The sequence below is a fragment of the Pseudopodoces humilis genome, chromosome 2, assembly GCF_049639895.1.
Source record: "Pseudopodoces humilis isolate 2021_Gansu_Grassland_sample_001 chromosome 2, ASM4963989v1, whole genome shotgun sequence".
Taxonomy (NCBI): Eukaryota; Metazoa; Chordata; class Aves; order Passeriformes; family Paridae; genus Pseudopodoces; species Pseudopodoces humilis.
This window is the reverse complement of record NC_142201.1, coordinates 19,651,377-19,673,277: the sequence shown is the minus strand read 5'-3', so window position 1 is coordinate 19,673,277 and position 21,901 is coordinate 19,651,377. Positions and strand designations below refer to the sequence as shown.

The 21,901-nt window shown below is 37.4% G+C and overlaps 1 protein-coding gene across 3 annotated transcripts in view; it reads left to right on the top strand.

The window, feature by feature from the left end:
• Window positions 1-21,901, top strand: part of SHROOM2 (shroom family member 2) — a 117,357-nt gene that overhangs the window by 26,211 nt on the left and 69,245 nt on the right. For all 3 annotated transcript variants that reach the window (XM_088051575.1, XM_014252073.2, XM_088051577.1), the window contains exon 2: window positions 20,395-20,546. In XM_088051575.1, the coding sequence (XP_087907701.1) occupies window positions 20,395-20,546 (152 nt within the window). The remainder of the gene's footprint in view (window positions 1-20,394; window positions 20,547-21,901) is intronic.

The following is a 21,901-nucleotide window of genomic DNA, read 5'->3' as shown; positions in this document are numbered from 1 at the left end:
GGCCTTCTTGTTGAAGAAGGTTTAGGAGCTGCTTAGCTTACCTTCCCATCTCCATTTTCATGTACCCCATTCATGTTTGAAATCAGGGTTAATGAAAAATTTGCTATTTTGACAACCTTGGTGATCGGTTCACTATCATCATGATGAGAAAGCTGTCAAATTTCCTCGTGCAGTGCTGCTAAACATGTCTTAAACCTGCCCTTTAGAGCCCTAGGGTTCTTTAGTTCCCAAGGGCGAGCAATTGCCAGACTTCTGCTTTCATACATGTTGAATTCTTGGCCTCAGTTTTCAGTTGGCTGAACGAGATTGCAAATAACATATCTTGCAAAGGAAGCACTTACTAGTGATAAGGAAGAACATCTTCCTTCTAATGTTAATCTGATTACTGAGGAGTAATTGACTCAAAGCAGTTGAGAGTCAAGGAGCTTTAATTTCCTATTGTCCACCTGTACATGTAAACATCAAGATAAGAAGAGACTATGCATTTTTAAAAGTTTGGATTGCTTGGATTTATTTCTTAAAAGCTGGTATGCATTGCTTGTGCATTGTTATTTATATTTACTGCTAAGTTAAATACTTGAGTTGAGAAGCCCTCCTGAACTTGTTGTTGGATATGAATTGATTATCAGAGCATGAGTTTCTTTCCCTGCATTTAGGTTGTTTTGCTTGTGTTTGTTGTTTAGTGGGAATGGTGCATCATCTTGGGGCTTGAGGGTGGCACTGTTGTAGTGGTAGACATGCTCTTTTTTAATTTTATGAAAGCATTTGTTCACATTGCTCTAGTTTTGGAGCTACTTTAGAGGTGATATAATATATGCAAACAATGATGGATTTACTTCCCATGAAACAGGTAAGCAAGGCAGTGGAAGCTGGGGTGTTGGAAATAAATCCCTTTCAGGAAAGCTGTCTTATTGTTCTGCCTGTTTCCTCTGTGTCAACATTTGTTTGAAGGAGACAGTAAGATAGAAACTCAAGCCTGAATTAGGTTAGGATAAGACTAGGGGAAATAATTCAGGCTAGCCACTATTACTCAGTTGAATTGAAGTTGGCCACAAGTTCATTTGGCACCTCCTGTAAATTGGGATTGTGTGGCATCCTTTGAAGACCCCAAAAAATTACAGAGATGCCTGAAAATGTTGCTGACCTGTATGTGCATCCATGCTTGGGAGCCCTTTCACAGCTGATGGGGGTAGCAGAGGAAGCGTTGCAGTACAGATCTGACAGTTGATTCTTTGGATTGATGTTTAGAGGAAGTCAGGACGGGTGTAAAGTGGCTGAAAGCACCATTACTTGGAGTAAGACTCCCTCTCTACACTTTTATTTTTACACTGCTCTTGCATGAAAGGTATGGAGCATACCTTCTCTAACCTGCTACTGAGTTATTTGTACTTCACCTGCAGTTCTAATTTCAGTTTCATGCTTATTCTAAGATTTAGCAAAAATGTTTGCTTGTATTGTACTTAGCCTGTAGTAGATGCTCCCTATAAAGGATGGAATCAGTGATTAGAGTTCAGATGAGTCACTGCATTTTATTGTGCCCTTCAATTCTAATTTCTCTGGGTGGAGAAAGTCACATTCAGCTATGTTGTGCATAGCAGGTTTTCATATTTGAGTGGGTGTCTGAAAGACCCTGGTGCAAGCTTTTCATTGTTTGTATAGTTAACTGTGGGTCTGTGTTTCTTATCTTTGGTAGAACTAACTTTTGAACCTGAAGATACTACTTCTGTTTCAGTTTGCTACACTTGAGGTGCCTATAAGCACATGCACATAGTTTGAAATGGGGGAGAAGGGGCTCCCAGGTGAAGATATTCACATAAAGGTAATCTCCATTTTCCCTTTGTGTTTCAAAATGTGAAACAAACAATTACTTAGAGAATTCTGGCCAAATAAACAAATAGAAAAACATGAGGTCTCAGTGTTGAGGAGCCTGACCACTACAAAAACTACAGAAGAAAGGAGCTATGCAGCTGATTTTTCTAGGATTATTGATCTACTTTCATGCAATGTAATTTGCCATGTGAGAATTTGTAAGACTTTGTTTAAAGTCATTGACTACAGTTTAAATTTTGTTTGAAGCATCAACACTGCATCTTGTATTACAACTACAGCTTGTACTAAGAAGAAATTTAACATCTTTTATGTGGCACAGTTTACTTCGTTATGATTTTTAAAAGTGCTGATTGGAAGACACAAGACACTCACTGAAAACTGGAGGTTAAACTTAGGTGGAGGTTGAGAACAGGAAGGAAAAAACCTTTTTCTCTCTCTTCACTTTTTAATTTGACTGCTTAAAAAGAAAGAGGAGATCAATGCTCCAATGAACAGCAAGGAAAGGTTTTTGAATTAGTTCTCAAATACTTTCTATTTTCAAAGAATGTTTGCTTTTGGGTATGTTTTTCAAGTAGAATATTTTGAACAGCTTCAGTTTTACGCTTTCATAGTTGTTGAGAATTTTAAGGATAGTTAAAACAGATTTCAAATCAATAGGGTTTTAATAAGCTTTTAATAAGGAGAATATCTCTGCGAGAAAACTGAGGTTAAAACAAGGAAGTCTTATCTCTTGTTAAAAGTTTGGAGATTTAGACTTAAGAGAAGAATGAGGCTTCTGTCCAGTGTGGCTAGGCCTTGAATTCTCTGGATTTTGTTGGTTGAAACCTGTCCTTAGACACATAGGATGTGTGAAGATAGATTTTGCTCCATGGGCAAAACAGAAAGTAGAGTGTTTACAGCACTGAGTTCCACTCCAGCCCTTGCATCTTTTACAGGCTGCAATACAGGTAACTGCAACTTAAAAAATATTTTTGCATTTACAAAGCAATGAGCACTGCGGGAAGTGCAATCTCCTCTGAAACCATACAGCCCATGTATGTGTTTTGTGGGTAGGAATCTGGGCTGCAGTAAACTTCTTAAGTTATGTTGCTCAGATAAGAAAGCAAAATATAGTACAGTGACAATAGTTGAGTGTGCATATAGTATATAGATCCCTTTTAAAATATGGGAGGGCTATGACCTCGCATTCCAGAGGAGATTAAGTAGAAAGCATCAGTAAAAGCCATCTGTAATCAGATTCTCTGCACAGTTTTTCCTTTAGTGCTTTTGATCTGAGATGAAGCCAGTGAGTGATGTGAAAGTTGCCTTAGCAGAGCATGAAACTTCAGAGGTTCATGCATTTGGCACATGTTCAAATGGCTCTGTGTGGGGTCAGTTGTACTTCAACCTTGAGCTTTAGGCATGCTGCTAGAGAGTTCAAGCACATTTATTTGTCCTCTACTTTCCTCAGTTAATATATTCTGTCTTAAAAGTGAAAATATTTAACAGAATTACTTTTTGTTCAGTTTTTACATGAGTCAGATGTTAAATGTCCAGATAGCTTTTCTTTTTTTTTTAACCACTTCCAAATTAAATTCCAATATTTTAGTTTGGGAGTTGGCCAAAATTAGCTGAGGAGTTTCTTATCTAGCCTCGTCATTCTTCAAGCATTCTCTTAAAACTCTCCTTGAGTCCAGAGAAATGAACTGGTAAAGTCTTGCTGTGTCTCAACTCTGCCTGCCCTGAATCTTGGCAAATGATGAATTAATAGAAATGTGCTTTAGCATTAAATATTTTGGCAATGATCCTACTTTGGTGTTGCTCAATGCAATAAAGAAATAGTAAATATTTCACAGTATTGCTTTCATGACAATTAAAGCAATAACTAATATTTGTGGTTATTTCATACTTTGGGACATAGCTGGTTATGATAACCTGCAGCAGTGTTGCTTATTTATCCCTACGTACAATCTGAACAACTTCTAAAAATAGTTAAAAAAAAATTTTGGTTGGTGTTGTGTAGCAGTTGCCCTGAGTCTGAATGAAAACCTGTTAAAGGTCTGCATGTTTAGGCATTGCCCTAAAATAATTCCTTAATGCTCTCAAATGTTACCAGTGTGCTCATTTAACAAAGAGGTGTTTTGTGTCTTCAGCCACAGGACAGCTGCTGACGAGTGCACCTCGTCTGACTTGGTTTTTTTGCTTTCTTTCATTTTCCCCAGTTGATTCATTGATTTGGATCTTTTTTTTTTCTTGGCCCAGTACTCAAGTGCGAATGGGTGTACAGTCATGTTCATACAGTCATTTTTTTTTCATGCCATGAAAAAGCTGGCTTTTTTTTTTTCTGCAAAGCTCTTTAAAAATGCTCTTTTGCACTTTCCTGCCATTGACCAAGCAGACAGGCAGACTTTGAAGGCTAGATTCTGTATTTCATCCCTTCCATCTATCAGTTTGTTCAGCCTCTGGGATGTGATCCTTGGCAAACAATGCACAGCCATTACAAGGCATGGTAAATTTGTCAACTGCAAACCAACAGAGAGAATACCTAACTCAAATTTTATACATTGTAACTTAACCCCTCCCCCCAAGACAAGCTGCATATTTGATTAGCTTAGGCAAAACCCCACGTTTTAACATTATTAGCATTGCAATGCTGTAAATATTTCAGTGCAATTTATACTTGAGATACTTCAGAAAAAGGTAATATTCAGTACAGTGCAGAGTGACAGTCCAGTGTAGAAACTTTATGCTTGAAAGCAAAGGGAAGGGTCTTTATTTTAGGGTGAAAGAGAAAAACTGTGACCTTATATGTTCTTTAGTTTTTCTACATTGTAATTTCCTGATGCTAGGGCTGTGTTTGACAAGGGGAATGGGGTGGGGTGGCAAAGGCCACGTTAGCACCACCTGCTCAGCATCTTGTCTGCTCAAGCAGGAGTCCCAAGTTCCCCTGGGACCTCCGGGCTGCTCGAGCAGCCTCCCCTGCTGCCTCCCATGGGCCGGTGGGCAGGAGCTCTGGGAAGGAGGGAGGTGGCTGTGGCCAGCAAACCACACCATGGCCTCTCACTAGGGCCGGTGCAGCTTTGCTTTCTGGTCCAGTGCCAGGAGACTGCTTTGAGTTGTACATTGATGGAATTGCACTTTGTTTTTCTGCCTTTGGTAACAGGCCAACATAAAAGTAAAATAAAACTGTCAGGTAAGGAAATATTTTTATTTAACATTCTATTTCCCTTTTTATTTTTCTATTTTATTTTTTCCCCTTATTAAAATGAAAAACTAACTTCTGGAACAGCTCATAGTGTTGTAGGTTACAGGTGATGCTACTCTGTGGAAGAAAGTTGACTGTTAGGGTTTTGGAGTTAAAGTAACTTCTTCCACTGTGTTCTTCAGAAAACTGGCATGTTGCAAAATGAAGTTACCTTAAAAGTGCTTTTTAAATATATCATTTACTGTACTGAAAATATCTGTAATGTTGAAATTGACTAAAAAGTGACTTTTCCTATTAGTTTCATTTTGCATGGAGTTTGTGCTGATAAATCTTATGTATAATTTTTTTTTATCAGCAAATGAGAAGCCTTTTTTTACTTGTCTCTTCTGATAGAAGACTAAGTTTCTAAATGAATGGGGTTTTTTTCTGGCCCTGTGCTGCTTACATCTTAAATCCTCTTGACAAGCAGAGCAACTGTTGTGCTCCTTCTGCATATATATAATTAAGAGGCTGATTATATTCCCTCCTAATTTAAATTATCATCCTGAAGAAAAAAATGTGTGTTCCTTTCGCAAAAGGAATGGTGAAAGGCAGAGGTGCAACATAATACCAGCATGGAGGAAAGCATTACCAATTAATAACACTTATCAGGAGAAGTAGTATTGTGTTCCTTATCACAAGACCATTTTTAAAGTTGCACAATTTGTGAAACTCAGCCAATTTTACCTTGCTTGCACTTGCAAACATGTCACTGTAAGAATCCTGAAAATGCATTTTTGGTTTAGAGTGAAATAGGCAATGTTTTTATCCAGGGTTGAGTCTTAGTTTCAAGTTTGTGGAAAACTTTTAAAATTACACTTTTACGGCTTTAAGCCATTTTAGTGAGTACATTGTAGCCCTATTAAGTACACTAACTTAGTGGTTTGTTCACTGTTTTGTGCTAAGCTCTTGGAAAAATTGATACTGAGGTAGCAAGCAGTAGTTGTGACAGCCGATGATACAGCTGGCTCTGTGGCAGCACACTGTCTGGTCCTGTATCTTTTAGAAGATCACTGTAGAGAACTTATGTCCAATAGAATTTATGCTCCTTGTATTCCTCTGGAGATTTGCTTACAGTGAAGTAATGAATTGGGAAAATTAGTAGCATTTAATGCCACTCTAGTGGCTCTGCCAGGTAGTGCTGAGAGGGTGAACTTCCAAAGCAGAGTGAATACTCTCTGTACAGAGTTCCTGTTTTAGTCCCACAAAGTTGCTGAACAACATAGCTGTGTATTGGACCCCAAAAGTGCTTCATTCACTTTTGTCAATAACAAAAGTCTCCCAACTAAAAGGTCTTTTTATTGCACGTTGGGCCTCACTGATAAATAGGAAATATCGCAGTTCCAATATGAAATGTAGTGCAACAGTATTTCAGAATTAGTGTGTGAATATTTCTCTGGATCACAGCCTTTAAACTTCATAGAAGAACCACCATACCAAAAAAGTTCAAAAATAGGAATGGTAAAACTGAAGACTTCAAATATTATGTACCAAAAGTATAATGCTTTCAGAAAATTAATTCAAATTTTGAAATAACATTGAAATACAAATAATAATTATAGTAGATAATTGATAAAAGGGGGAAGAGATTTGCATTTGAAATGAGAACTATGAATGCAAGACAGAAACTTGTGGTTTGGATAACCATATGGAAAATGAAGTGAAATTTTATCTGTAAACTTAAATTGGATGATGCCCAGGCAAGGAAAAACCTATGACTGATAACAGTTATGGATCTGTTTTAGCTCTAATCCTGTATGTAGCCAACCTGTCTCTCCAAGTAACTAGTTAATATTTCAAAGTAAGAAAATTCCTGCATATTCTGCACAGGAGCATAAACCAATGCTTAGAGATGGAAGGAAGGAAGGAAGAGGTACTGTCTAGCAGATACCCCATGCTTGCTTTAACTGATACTGTCCATGCACTTGAGAGATCTTAATGAAATGTTTTTACTTAGAGTTACTTCACACAGCTCAGAAAATATGTGAACGCAACAGGAGTCTCCACAGCTTTCCTCAAATAACAAAATGGGAATTCTAGGTCTTTTACTGCGGAGTTGTCTAACTTCCTGCACTTCAGTCTTACTCACACTCTGGAAACTCCCTAATGTAAAAAGCTGTGATTCTTCCCTCTCTTGAGTGACTCAAGAGGTATCAACCTCAGCCCACAGCAGCACAATATCACAGCTGCTAATATCTAGCTATGTGGTGTGGAGCCAGACCAATTTAAACAGACTATTAGTAGCCCATCTCTGCTTTCCTGTATCTTGGCAGGAACACGTGTGTTGTTCTCCACAGTTCACTAGAAATTAAGTGTTCACCTTAGTGGGAGGCAGCTGAGAGTTTTGGGATGGGCTCCCAAAAGGTGCATTTGCACCTCCATCAGACAAGAAAAATCTAAGAACACAAGTGCAACTTTCCTCCAAAGTTCCTATCAGCTGCATGTCTTTCTGGTGTATCTGTGTAGTGTTTTTCAAGTGCTTGTGAAGGTACAGACCCTTGTTTCTGAAACACGAGATGAACATAAACAGTAGGAACTGAGACATGGGAATTCAGGCTTCTCATACTGCTTAATAGTTCTTGAGGTAAAGAAACAAACAGCAACACAGGAAGTATAGGAGTAGCTGTCTAGTAAAAACACGTTGGATTTGTACTAACTGACCTGCTTAGTAAAAGGCTTGCAATACATTCTTAATCTCAACAGTCCTTAATGTTTATGTATTGATAATACACCCTTTTAATACTAAAATAAAAGCAAAAGTTCCAAGTCTACTTTTAGGAATAGAATTTATTTTTTATGTTAAAAGGAGATTTACAATTATTAGTAAAGATAGCAAGGTTCATCATCAGGAGCTGAGACTGGACACATACTTCAAAATAATTCATTAATTGGTCTCCAGGTCCATAGCTAGCTGAACAAGTAACTCCAGAGGTTTACAAATTGGTCATTATAGTGCCTGATGTTTAGTTCCTAGAAATGGATATGCAGTTTTATAGTAATTAAGTGCTTCAAATAGGTAATCCAGAAACCTCCCTGTTAAGCAAGGAGCTATTTAAAGGAGTATTTCAGTATGAACATCTGTACAGAGAAACAGTCCAAATTCTCCCAGGTTAATTCAGAGGGGAGAGTCAGCGGAAGGTTCCCCTGTTGCTGCTTTAGTCAAGCCTTCAACTTTCTTTTTAGTATGATAAATAAAATTTTATTAAAATGTTTCATTGCAATTTGGAGCATAAAAATTACTGATTTGGCAGATAATTTAAATACAGTACAAACAAAATTTTTCAGTATGTCACTGTTGTTGCATACAATGTACTATAGTATGTGATTGAAATTTTTATCATTCAGAAAAATAGATTGTTTCTCTGATGTTTTTAGTGATTGATATCTTTCTAGAACTTAAGATGTAGCTAAATCCTGTACTATTCCTAGTTTATAATTCAGTCTCAGCCTACATGCATATCTCTTAAGCATAAAACAAAATTCAGTGTTTTTGTCTAGGGGGTTCTTTGTACTTCTACCCTTTGAAAAATCAGGTCTCTGCTCAGAACATGCTTTTGAAGAAAGGCAGGTTGTGGTGACAAGCTTGAGAAGAAAAAGCAAGTTTTGAATGGAACTACTGCTGGCAGTGGGTAGGCTCTACAGAAAACCATGTTGCTTTTTCCCTGAATGTGGTCATAAGAACATACCTGTGGAAAATTGTTAGGACTATTAAACAGTAGTTTAAAATACTGCTTTGCTCTCAGCTCTTGCATGCTTCGGTGTTAGGCTTTTAAGATGTGTCTTCTCTGAAAGAAAAGCATCTGTTGCATCACATTTATTAATAACACAGACAGGATTTTGTGGGTTCCACAAAATACTCAAATTCCTTGCCCTGTTACTGACTTTTTTCAGGATGTCAATACAGGCAGTCTTTAAATGGTCTGTCAGCTATCAAGATGAGCAAGTACAAAATCTCCTGTGCAGTGTGGTATTTAAACATTCAACCCCCTGCCAACACTGACATCCTAAACTGGTGTGCTCAGGCATGAATTTTTCATGAGCGTGGTTGCGTGCTGCTGGAATACACGTTCCTGAGATGCAGTCATGTTTACTGGCATGGGCAGCAGTGGGAGACAAGAAGCTCTGTATATGATGTTTGTGTGCATGTACAGTGGTACCACCACCAATGTCAGGAAATAGAAGTGTAATTATAAATTTTCTCCGATGTTGCAAGAGTTATCGTACAGACATTTTTCCCAAAATTCCACTCATACTTGTGTGAGTGCTGCACAGTGAAGTTGCAAATTGTGCTGCCTGAGCAGAATGTGTCTTATAGTAAGTGCATCTGCACAGATGACAGATACTTTTGCCAAACAAAAATACAGATGTTTGTCAAACTGAGTAGTTTTGTCATAAGTAAATACACATTTTTTAGTCAGGAAAAACAGCTAATTGTGTGAGTAATGTTTTGATATGTCTTTATTTTTTAAGTCTCTTCAGTAATTTGCCTACTCCTAGAGCAAAGTTAGGCCAGTAACATATGTAATACAATAAAGCTTTTGAAAAAAGGCCTGCAAAGTAAAGCCAGTTTGAAAAATGTCCATTTAGAGTAGTAAGCATGCTCTAATTTCCAAATATAAGAATTCTTGAGTGCTACATTATAATTTACTGTTAAATCCATGCTGCTTTTTGAAGTTTCTATTTGTGTAAATTTACAATCTGTGGTGATTTTAGTGTATTTATTGATAATTCACAGAACAATCCTATAATTTTTTAAGAAAAAATAATCAAAAATCATTGACCCAGTATAATTATCTTAATGGGTAATTATCTCTCATTAATCCTAGGAAGAATTAAGCCTCTGAAATAGAGAAAAGGTGGCAGGATATTCATGGAGATGCCAGAAATGGTTGCATATCTAATTCCTATGGTGAATTTTTCATGAGGAACTTCTTCCAATGTTCTGTGATGACATAAAATAATGAGGTTTTAAGTAATGGTATATAGAATAAACTACACAAAATGAAGAATTTGAAATTATGAACATCCAGGCTTGTTTAGAAAAAAGGAAAATTTCTTTTGAAGAAAAATTTGGGTTTGCTGTGGCGGACAGGGGTTTGTTTGCCTTTTTTTATTGTGGTTGTTGGCTTTGCTTGGTTTGGTTTGGTGTTTTGTTAGATCTGAACTACAAGGTAACAGAGTACTGATGGCTAGAGGAAAAAGGGCAGGGATGTCTGGAGTGTAAATTGCTACAGATTAGTTCTTCTCCACAGAACTGAATGTTGCTTTTCTCAGCTTCCAAACTCAGAACAGACTTGAGATTGGTGCTTAACTCTAACTGCATGAATGTTTCATCCCCTGCTCCTCCAAGTATGTGCTTAGGAAGGCAGATGAGTATTATTCCATCTTGTCAATAAACTGCATAAAACACAGGTGTTTTTTTTTATTGACATGCTCTTTTTATTTCTGGAGTATCATGAGAGATTTACATTGATGGTATTAACAGTCTGCCTCTAGAAAAGCAGGCCCCTCTCTGACCGTACCAGGCAGCTTAGATATTGCAAGCTGGCAAAAATGGACCTCAGCAAGTAAAAACTGCCATGAAGTCCTTTGCAACTTCTTTTGTGAACTGTGTTTGGTAATTTTAGGAGCAATCAGATTGCAGTTCCTGCCCTAGAAAAATATATTCAGTGCTGAATTTAGTGTTTGCTGCTTCATCTTTTCATGTTTGACTTCTGGGTCAAAGTGGAGTGAGGGAAGTTCTCTTCCTTTACTGAGGCAGTAATAAGAACAGAAGACAAACTAAGGGCAAGGTTACCCAGACCTTTTTTGTTTCTATACTAGTATGCCTTTTTTTTTTTTTCTTGAGGGTCATCCTACTTGCTTCCAAGTTTTTATTTCTCTAAGAATGAAGAATTGAAATGGTGTGCATAGTGCACAGCAGAAACATGGCTTTCATGTAGTGGGAGCAGATATATGCATCTATTTAGTTTAAAGTACTACATACTTACAGTAAACAGGGTTGTATAAATTATATAAAGGTGAATCAAGACAACTTTAGGTTTTGTTAAATAAACACTGTTTTATCACTGGGATGGGGGAGGAAAGGATAAATGTGTCGTCTTCTTTGAACTTGGCTTTAAATATTTGAGTTGTTGAGAAAGATGGTGGCAAAGGATGGTTTCAGTCTGTAATTTGGATACTCTGTGAATGTGCATATGAATTCTGAACAGAGATCAAAAGTTAATGTAAAGAACAAATTCTGTTAAAGTTTAAAGCACTCAAATTTTAGGAGGAACCTGACCCTTCTTTTGAAGTCTTTTGTTTGTTTTCTTTGCAGAGGAGTGGATGAGGGAATCAACAAAGACATACTTTAAAATTCAGCACCTTACTGAGCCTCTTTTTTCTTTAAAGTTGAATAATTTTGCAAAGCAGAGAAATCTTGCTAAAGAAATTGCTATCAGTTATTAAGAGAGTAGGTCATTCTCATTGTTTGCTAGATTTTTGTTTAGATGTGTAATGTTATGTTCTGTTTGTAGTAGTGGGTTCTTAAGTACTTCTCCAGTAACTATTACAAATAACTTTTACTTTTGAGATAAAATCACATTTTCAGGAATGTGATTACAAGAATTATTGGAAAATGTTATATTTTCTCATTGTCTCAGAAGTGAGCATTTATGCTATCACAAAAATGGAGGATCCCAAACAACAGCTGTGATTAAAACCAAATGATGGTATAAGTTAGTCAAGATAAGCATTCTGTTAAAAATGGGCTGTTCAAGAGAAAGTATTTAAAATGGAAACCTAGCGCTCTGTAAAATTCCTGTGGGTTTTGGCAGACCCATCATAGTGCTTTTTGAAACTAACAGGTAGTGAAGCAGGTTTTTTTCCTCTTGCTACATCTTAATCAGAGCTACCTGTGTCTGTGTAGCTTGCTTTTTTTTTTTTAAACCACAGCAATCTGTAGACATAGGCATAGATGCAACTTAAATTTTTGTAAATGGTCACATTTAGTCTGATAGACCATATGAAATAGTTTAAATTTATTTTTGGTAAGTATACTGTTTCCATCCACTAGGTCTTTCAATGTCTGTTTCTCAGACCTTTACAAACAAATTACAAGTGGATGAAACTGGTCATTCCCTTTTTTAATTAATGCACAGTCTTATCTACATGATCAAACAGATACATTCAGGGATTTTTAAAATCTGATTTGTCAGTAACGCTTATTCTTTCCCTAATTATGCAGTGGTTTTTTTAGGTTGTTAGATTGCATTCGGTCTGTTTTTAAGGGTGCATTGGCAAACGATGACATTATTTTCCTGGGATGGACAGGAAGGCAGAAAGATAAACCAGTGTTGTTGAAAGCATATGTTAGTTGCAAAGTAAAAAACTTTGAGCCTTATGATCAGAAAGATTACTTTGTCAGGTCATATTTTTCCTCTTAGAAGTCTGTTCCTGTTATCAGTTTAAACAGATAAAATGCAAATTGTTTCTAGGCATAACCTCTTATAAACCATTCTTATCATTGTTCATAATAGCTGAAAGTACAAAAATGTAGACCTATAAAAATGCTTTATGGTAACTGCACAGATTGCACACATAAACAGCCTATATATATGGTCATCCATAAGTAAACTTGGACAAGTAAATATGGATAATCCAGCTCTATCAAACTTCTCTGCTAGGAGGTTTGTTAGAATAAGTAAACTGCATATAGAGAAAGCAGTTCTCTTTGGGTCAGCTGGCTATTTCTTTTCATAGCACAATTTTTCACTCCATTCTTATACAGATTATCGTCATTTGGAAGGAAAAAACAAAGATAGAAAAATATGTTTTAAAACAGTGTAAGGCATCTGTGGGTACAGATGGGTTCCTCTGGGGTGGATGTGCCATTAGCTTCTGTAAAACGCAAAACTGAACTTAGAGCTAAAAGTAAATGGGAGTTATTTCTCAATAATTTTTTAACAAATTGTGTACAGATTATCTAAATGAGTGCTGTACCAAACAGCAGTAGGAAGGTGTTTAGATGTTGGTGATGTGCTAGGAAAAAAAAAATAAATCAAAATTTAAGCTATGCTTTGCAAGTGTTACTTTGGTATGAGGGAGTGATAGCACTGGAGTTGTTTAGTTTCAGGATCAACACTACACTTCTGCCATCACCCCTGCTTCCAGAACCTTCACTCACTTCAGTCTTTTCCCCTCTTGTCTTGGCCTTATTCTTACTCCAGGTAAGTTGAGTCTGTTTCGGCTTTGCTCTGGCCTGGGTGCCAGTCTAGGGTTGTGGGGCTGTAAGAGCTAGGGAGCTTCCCTGAGGGTCTTGTGCTGCCCTAGGGGAGCTCTTGCATAGAAAGATTTCCAAAGACTGCTACAGTCTGTGTTTAGTTGCTTTGTAGATGTGGAATGTATGCAGACATGCTGCTCTGGCATATGGGCAAATATTATTTAGAAGCTGTAAAATGTAATGAGTAAAGCTCAGATACTAATGGCAAAAAAAACAGCTAAGTCCTTGACACTCAGCCGCCCCACTTTTATTTTTTTTTTTTAATCAAGGGTTTCCGGGGCTTTGTGGGTTCTGGGTTTTTGGGGTTTTTTGATTTTTTTTTTGTTTTTGTTTTTTTGTTGGGTTTTTAAAATATTATTATTAATTTATCTCTAGTAGAATTGTTCAGCAGCGATGAAGTTTCCAACTTCTGTTGCTGAAACAGTGGAATCACTTTGAAAAAAACCTTTAAAAATAGACATCTGTTGTTCAGTTTTTTAAAAGCTACAAATCTACATGAAGTTTCTCTTCCTGATAATTTTCATCTGGAAATTGTTATCATTAGTTTCTTGGGGGAGAGTTTCATTAAATTTTTAACTTCAAGTACTTTAATTGGTCTTCAGTCCTTAACAGCCCTGTGTTTTAAAGAAACAGATATGATAACAGTAACCTCTAGAAATAGTGGCTGATGATTAATAATTGGAAAGATTTTCTCACAGGCTTATGGTAGGTATTATTTTGAATGTAGGTTGAACTAAAATATTTGTCAGTTTATTTATGAATTGTTAAAGAGGGAAGTGGTGAATGTGTTACCATACTTCTTAAAAATTTCTGGCATGATGAACTCTGAAGTTAGGTTTCAGCCTGGAGTCAGTCTTTACAGCTCTAATAAATCCCCCACAAAAATGGCCTGTTCTAGTGGAAGTGACAGCAGCCCTTTGTCAAAACAGTGGCATGGACACCATTATAAAAACTGAATAAATACCTGAACTGTACCAACTTTTCAAAATATGATGCTTTTTTCCAAGCAGAAACCAACAAAGGAAAAGATTTCTGGGTAAATATGCAAATATTTAAATACATTAAATAACAAGCAATTAGAACATGATTAGAAATTGTGATAGACTGTGTCCTGTTACTGAACTCTATCCTTTAAAAAAAGTTTCCATTTTGATATTTAAGAATCACTTGTTGACAGAAGGGAGGGCTTCTGCCAGCTCAAGGTCTGTGCGGCACAATGTGGGACACTTTGAAAGAGCAGCTGGGCGAGGGGGATTTCTCTGCCTGTTCAGTGGTTTTGTGACAGTGACCATGAACTGTTTCCCTTGGGTCTAGGGAAGAAAGAAATTGCTGTGACGGAAATACATTCTCCTGGACTAAACATTCCTAAAATTTAATGTTGTTTGTTGTAATGTTTAAAGATAATCTCAGGGAGAGCACTTACGGACAGTGGCTGTGGGGTGTGCAATTATGATATCAGGCAAAAGGAAGTTCTGGCTTCTGTGCTAAGTGTCACCAAATGCAGCAGACACCCACCTGCCTATTCAAAGTGCAGCAATTGCCAAGTTAATAATATTGGATAATATTGCGTGGGCACAGAGTTTGCAAGTAGGTAGCCCATCATTAAGTTGTTTTTTTATGGTGGTGTTTAAAGTTCATGTTGAGTAGTTAATGCTAGTTGTTAAACCTGCAGTCTGTGGGAAGAGGTGGTTCAGGGTTACAGGTACCCTCCATTGATGTCAAGGTTTATATGAAATTCCTTGCTTTGTTGCAGCCATGCTGCATTGTTTAGGGCCTTGTTTACATATATGCTTCTGCACCCATCTGTAAAATGGGGCTGGAGTTTCTTCCCTGCCAGGTGTCCTTCCAACAGTCTCTTTCAAAGTCATGTCGAGTGGGAGACATGTATAGCAATGTAAAGTCAAATGCATTAGCCTTGCCCAGCTTCTACTGCATGCATGCCTGTGTGTGATGCTGTACGTATACACACACACCCCCATTGTCTTTGGATCAGTTAGGTCCTGCTGGAGTTTGCACCCCACTTTTGTCCTCCCTCAGCTTGAGCTGTGCGTGCTGCTGGTGAGTGCAGCCTTTGCCACTCAAGAATACATTTGCAGAATGTATAGCTGGAGTCAGGCCTGTTACTTTTCTGTTCATTCCTTAAAGTTACACAAATGCCAGACTTGAACTGTAGAGCTTCTCTTTTATTTAACACTTTGCAAATCAAAATAATTGACACTTTCCACGTTTTATTTGATCTTTGGCAAAGATTGTTAGGTTTGTGGAAAACCTGTATTAGATACTCATAATACAAACAACCACAGAAATGTTTCTTGGCTGTACAAGAAATGAATTATTGTAAGATAGTTTATCACAGCTGATAGCAGAATGCTGATAAGTGGTGCTGTTTTTTCCTGTGTTTGTCTTTGGGTTTGGGTTTCCATCCCGTCTCCCACCCTGTCCAAAGAGAGCACAGACAAAAAACTATGGGCTTTGTAAACAAAACTAGATCTCTCATATGACACAGCATTTCCCCAACCTGTCTCCTGCTTGTTTATACAGGTGCCTATAGAGGAATGTGGGTATTTTAAGTAAAGCATCAGACCTGATAAAAACATAAATGAAGGGGTCACATGCTGGAATTGGTGCTCCTCATCAACACTGCAGCAGTTCAAAGCTGGAAAGATAGGCCATTATTTTCTCCTTTCTCTTTATTACCAACGGGGGAATACAGACTTGTAAATGTAGCTGTCAGATATTTTCTCCATCTTTCAAGCCTCTGTCTTCTTTTTACAAGAAGAATTTTGCATACTAGATTTACATATATGTTGTTTTCTCATTCTTTTTTTTTAAATCCTCATATCTGCATTTTGAATCAGTGTTTCTTCCTGTTTTGTGGATGTGATGTAAGCAAAAATAAATTTGGGAAGATGTGACAATTAATATAGGTACTGTTATGATGGCAAAGTCTGCAGTCACAATCCTCCCTGATGCACAGATCCCAAAGTTTGATTTTGCTCTTGGCTGTAAGGAAGGTCATCAGGGACAGCAGGGTGAGAGATACTGTCTAAGCAGATGCTTTTTGTCAACAAATATCCTTTTCATCTCCTTTTGAAACCACTTTCTTTGGTAGCATACCAACATCACTGCTAAGGATAGGAAGTCAACATGTTTATACTTGTTAATTTAGCATAGTATGAGGGTATGATTTTTTAGTACATAACAAAAACATGGTTTGAAGGCGTTTCTAGAACCCTTGCTCATTCAAGATAAGCTGTGTAACTATATATGTTTGTTGAAGGCTTATGCCTGTTATTTATAAGAAAATAAGGTGTTGATTGTTTTTCTTCTATGTCTTTTGTTTCCTGCTATTGCTATAAAAATGCTAAGATGTGTGTGCTTATGGGAGTTCAGTTCCTGCTGGGTTACATCTAGTCATATCTGCCAGCTGACAGTGACTGAGGCAGATCTCTTCTTCCTGACTGTTCTTGAAAGGCTTCATCTTAAAACATCCCTCTGCATTTTCAAGGCTTTATTTTCAGCTATTGACCTAGTTTTTCTGGGCACCTGAAATCCTAAAAGAAATTGATGCTAGGTAGATGAGTAATACAGGCTTCAGTCTTAAAAGTTTGGCTTAAATCCTGAACACAGCATAGCACAGCTGACTCTAAGGATGGTGAGTGAAATACATTTGTGACTGAGGTGTGACAATGACATTTTTGAGTGTATTTGCTAGTTCTAAAATGTTTATGTATTTGGTTGGTATTTACACTTCTAGTTAAGGTCTGATGAGATGGAAAGTTACTCAGTGGGTGAATAAATAAAGACAATAAGTGTTAAAACTAATAGAAGAAAACCTGAAGTAGAAGCTGGAATGGCATTGTCCAGTTTTGCACAAAGAACACAGGTTAATATAGCAGTATATATGAAGACGGCCTTTTCCTCGTTGATATTTTTGGCTGTGTTTCTTTATATGTTGCAAAGCCTAATGTTTTTAGTTGTTATGACTAAAGGAAGGACTTCTAGTGTAACAGAAGAAATTGTATTTTTCCTGTCTAACTTTCCCATTTCCACTTAAAAGTGTCTTGTCAAGTAGAATCATATCTGTACAGCCATTTGGGGATCTGAGTATGAAAGGTTTAAATTTAGTCAGATTGAAAAGACTTCTACTGTGAATGGATGTGTAGTTTTTATTCTCACTACCTTGTGATCTGAAGACAAGATCTTAAAGTCATTTGAAGTTTTCATGAGGATGGCTTCAGCTTTGTGTTTTAGGTTTTGATTTTTTTAAATCAAAACTTTTTGAGTTTTTTTTGATTAATGTTGTTTTTGACAGCCAGAGTCTCTTTGCAAAGCTTGCTTTGTGTGGAATGTGGAATCCCTGATGAAATTAAAGTGCAGAGGGGGTAACTGAATACTCCCTGCTGTCAGTGCATTGCCAGCCTGAAGAAAAAACAAACATGCTTACTGAGAACAATGAACATTCCTTCAAACCCTAGGAGACAGATTTTTGCCCCTGCCCCCCCCCCCCCCCCCTTTCCCCCCCAACCCCTCTGGGCCCAGGGATGTCTCAGCCTCGTTTGGGTACCTTGCTTGGGGCATAAGGGCTGCAAATGTTTTGACATCTACATTTAGAATTTAAAGTGTCCTCCCAAGATACTTTCACTCTGTGCCCCCTGCCATGTGGGTCCCATCCCAACACCCACCCCTTGCCTTGACCTTCCTCCAGCAATTTTAGTGATTTAGTTCTGACTTTCCTTAATGTTTTTTGTACCACTTTTCTAACCTACTTGGCCTTCAGATGCATGCCCAGGCTGCCTGTTCTCTTGTTTTGCTCACCCTGATTTCAGTGTCCTTTATAGGACAGATGCTCTACACTTGATATCTCAGAACTGAAATCTTTACTTGCTTCTAAGCAATTTCCACTGCTGCTCTCTTGTTTCCAACCTAAATTAAGGTTTGCAGTGATAATTTGGTATTCTGGTAAATTCTTGATGCTCAGAGAATATGTGAGCAGGTCAGAGGGCAGGTCATAACTTGAAAACTAGATGTATGGGGAAATAGAAACTTGCCCTGTCTTTAATTATCTTTTTTTTTTTAAGATAAGAAGTTCTGTAAATAAAGTTTCTTGATTACTTTTAATAATGAGTGGTTTAGAATGGGATAGAAGACTAAGCATTTTTCATAGTATTCTTTCTGGCTTGGGTTTACAGGCCTGAAGATTTTTAAGAACATTTATTATGACCTTACATAAAGAAAGCTTTTACATGCCTGCAATGAGATTGAGTGCTTTGTGAGATTATCCTAAAGTACTTTCATCAAAAGATATTGCTTTTTTTATTAGGTTATTTAATTTATATTTTTGTTGCTGGACTCTTTCTAAAACCTGTACTGTGAGCTTCAGAATTCATGAAGTTACTTTCCTCTGGATTTATCTCGTTGCTGATTGACTTTGGTGCCTCAGAAGATGGCAGTTCTTTATGAAGCTGTCTGCATTTGGGGTGATTACAAGGAATTGCTCTTTGTAAATTTGCTGGTATTTAATAATGTGGGACTCAGAGATACTGTAGTCAATGTAAAATTTAATCAAGACATAAATTAAAGTCTTTGAAGATAGTGTCAAATGTATAGGAAGATGTGTTGTGGATTATGAGCAAGTGAGGGAGCAATAGAATTAAATACATAGATCATGAAGCCAAGCAACTCAGAAGCCAGAGGCTGTGTTGACAGCAAAGGAGATAGGTAGACACTAGAAAGCCAGGGGATTGAATGGCAAAGTGTTCAATACTTACAGCTTAGAATCACAGACTTGTTTAGTTTGGAAAATAGTTTTAGGATCATAGAATCCAGCTGCTAACCTAGTTCTGCCCAGTCTACCACTAAACCACGAACCTTAGTGCCCCATATTTTAGAGGGATGGTCCCCACACATCCAGTGAAGGTTTTCCTTAGCCCTCTATTGCTTGCTTATGTATTTATGAAAATACTTTTTTATTGTCTTCTACAGCAGTAGCCAGATTAAGTTCTAGCTGGGCTTTGGGCCTTCTAATTTTCTCCTTTCATAACCTCATAATATCCTTGTAATCATTGTTTGAAATCAGTTCAAACTGTTGGTACTTATTAATCTGTCTGATCAAGCTCTTGAGATCTGTTTTAAATTTCGAAAATGGGGAACTTGTAATGTGGTGGTTTTTAACTTAGTTGGGGTGAGAATTGCAAGAGTCTGAATCTTTAATTTATCATGTGCTTTTTCCACATGTTATGAACAGTTGTATAAGAATTTAATGCATTTAATGCCTATGGCATCTAGCAAAATATTTCAGTGAAATTCCCTTACTATCACTGTGTTTTTAAGCCAGAGCTGTTAATTAGCTGTAAGGATGGTAAATTTTCAGGTATTTTCCTAAATGTTATGTTCCTGATGAAAATACCTTCATTTTCTAGACCAGTCTGTTAAACAGTATTTTGGGATTTCATTGCATGCCAGATCTTTGGAGTTGGCTGTGTGTTAATGTTATTGACAAAATGGTCAATATCATTGGCTGCCTTCTCTAGAGAACCATATTTTTGCATGCCTGCCCAAAGCTCTGTTTGCAAGTATGATTATTCTGTTCAGTATGATTCACGTATTGAACAGAGGTCAAGATGACAGATGCTTTTCACAGAATCACAGAATGGAACAAGTTGGAAGAGACCATGGTGGATCATCTGGTCCAACCTCCATGCTCAGGCAGGGTCATCCCAGAGCACAGATTTGCATCCAGACAGTTCTTGAATATCTCCAGTGAAGGGAGACTCCACAACCTCTCTGGGCAACCAGTTCCAGTGCATGCACAGCAAAGAAGTTCTTCTTTACATTCCCAAATTTCCCTCAAGCTTTCTAGCTTTCTCAGGAGGTTTCCTCTCTTATTTCTTTCCTATTCTAATTGTCTCAGTATATAGTGATTTTTAATGTGCCTTCTAAATTATGTTAAGCACTTAATTATTGTACTAATTTTTGTTGAATCCAGTATTGAACGCTCATTAGCTTATTTTCAAGGTGGCACTATGCAACATATATAATTCTACCATTTGTTACACACATTTTTTTTTCCCCCTAGATAGAAGATGGGAGCAAAGCTGCAGCTGTGGACAAGTTACTGGCTGGGGATGAAATTGTTGGCATCAATGATGTGGGCCTGTCTGGCTTCCGACAAGAAGCAATCTGTCTGGTGAAAGGTTCACACAAGACGCTGAAGCTTGTAGTGAAAAGGTAAGCTTGTGTTGTTAACTGGAACGCCAAGTGTGTTTCAGCCTATTAGCTACTAAGCAACTAAATTTGCCAAGATATGGCAAGTTAATGACTTTCATTCAGTGTTATAAATGTGCATATTATGTGGTATTAAACTCCTTAAACACAGACCCTTTAAAGAAGATGATGTGAAGAGAGGCAACCTATTGATCAGAGCAAAAGCCAAGGCAATACATTGTGTGAGTGCTGTTGTGATGTGATCAGTCAGGACACTGCCTCTGTCCTCCTGAAGTGCAGTGCCCAAAGCAGGCTGCCAGCCCTGCTTCCCTGCCTTTGGTGTGCAGACACAGGCAATGCTCTTTAGTGCATATGCTGTGCTGGCCAGTTGTGCTGTGAGGAGTGGCTTACATGGGAAGCTTTTGGAAAAGCATTTTCCCACTCTGAAAATATTTGAGGTTTCAAGCATTTCATAAATGGCTTGCATAAAGAATACTTTCAGTTAGTTGTTAGTGAAGGGGGAAAGTGAAGCAGTTTATCAAAACAGAACACATTTTTGGTTTGAAAACTTTTTGTTTTGTCATTTTGAATCACAGCTTTTAAGTTCACACTACTTTTACTAACTTGAGTTTGAAATCATTTTCATAAAATATTTTTGTCAGAAGTGAACCAATGTTAAAGTAGACTAAATCTTGGAATTTCTGGAAAAAGTTGCGACCCAGAAATCTGAACAACATGATCTTTGTTAGTAATTTCCTTCTCTGGTGTATCAGAACTTTCTAGTTAATTACTTTTATCAACTTATATCAGTCAGTCTTTAATGTGAGAATTGGTTAGAATCAAAAAAAGAATTTTGATGCAACACAGAAAATGCCAAGAATTTGAGTCTGACAGGTATGATGATCCAGTCCATAAATATAATGACTGTTTGAGGCCGTCTCAAATAACGACAGTCTTTTGTGAAATAGCACTGATAGGTAAGAGAGGTACAAAAGCATGCTTTTCACCTTTGGTTTTAGAAGGTGTTTTTGATAGAAGAAATTATGGGAACCTGGAGCTCTTTCACAGCTGCTAGGTTATATCCTCAACAATAGCTACTTCTAGAAGCTCTCACCAAATTTTTGTAGCATTGAAGCTAATAAATGCAAAATAAAATACATTCACAACTACCATAAATCATGCTGATGTTCAGCAGTTCCAACTTGCATTGTCTATTCCAGTAAAAGCACTTGTTAATAGAGGTTACATCAGTTATTCCTGTCAGAGAAAGAGAGAATTTCAGGGTTGAGAAGTTTTATACGCACTGAAGAATCTGCCAAGACAGCAAGTCTTAATTACCAGGAAAAGCTTCAGACCAAATAGAAAGATCCCCTCTCTTG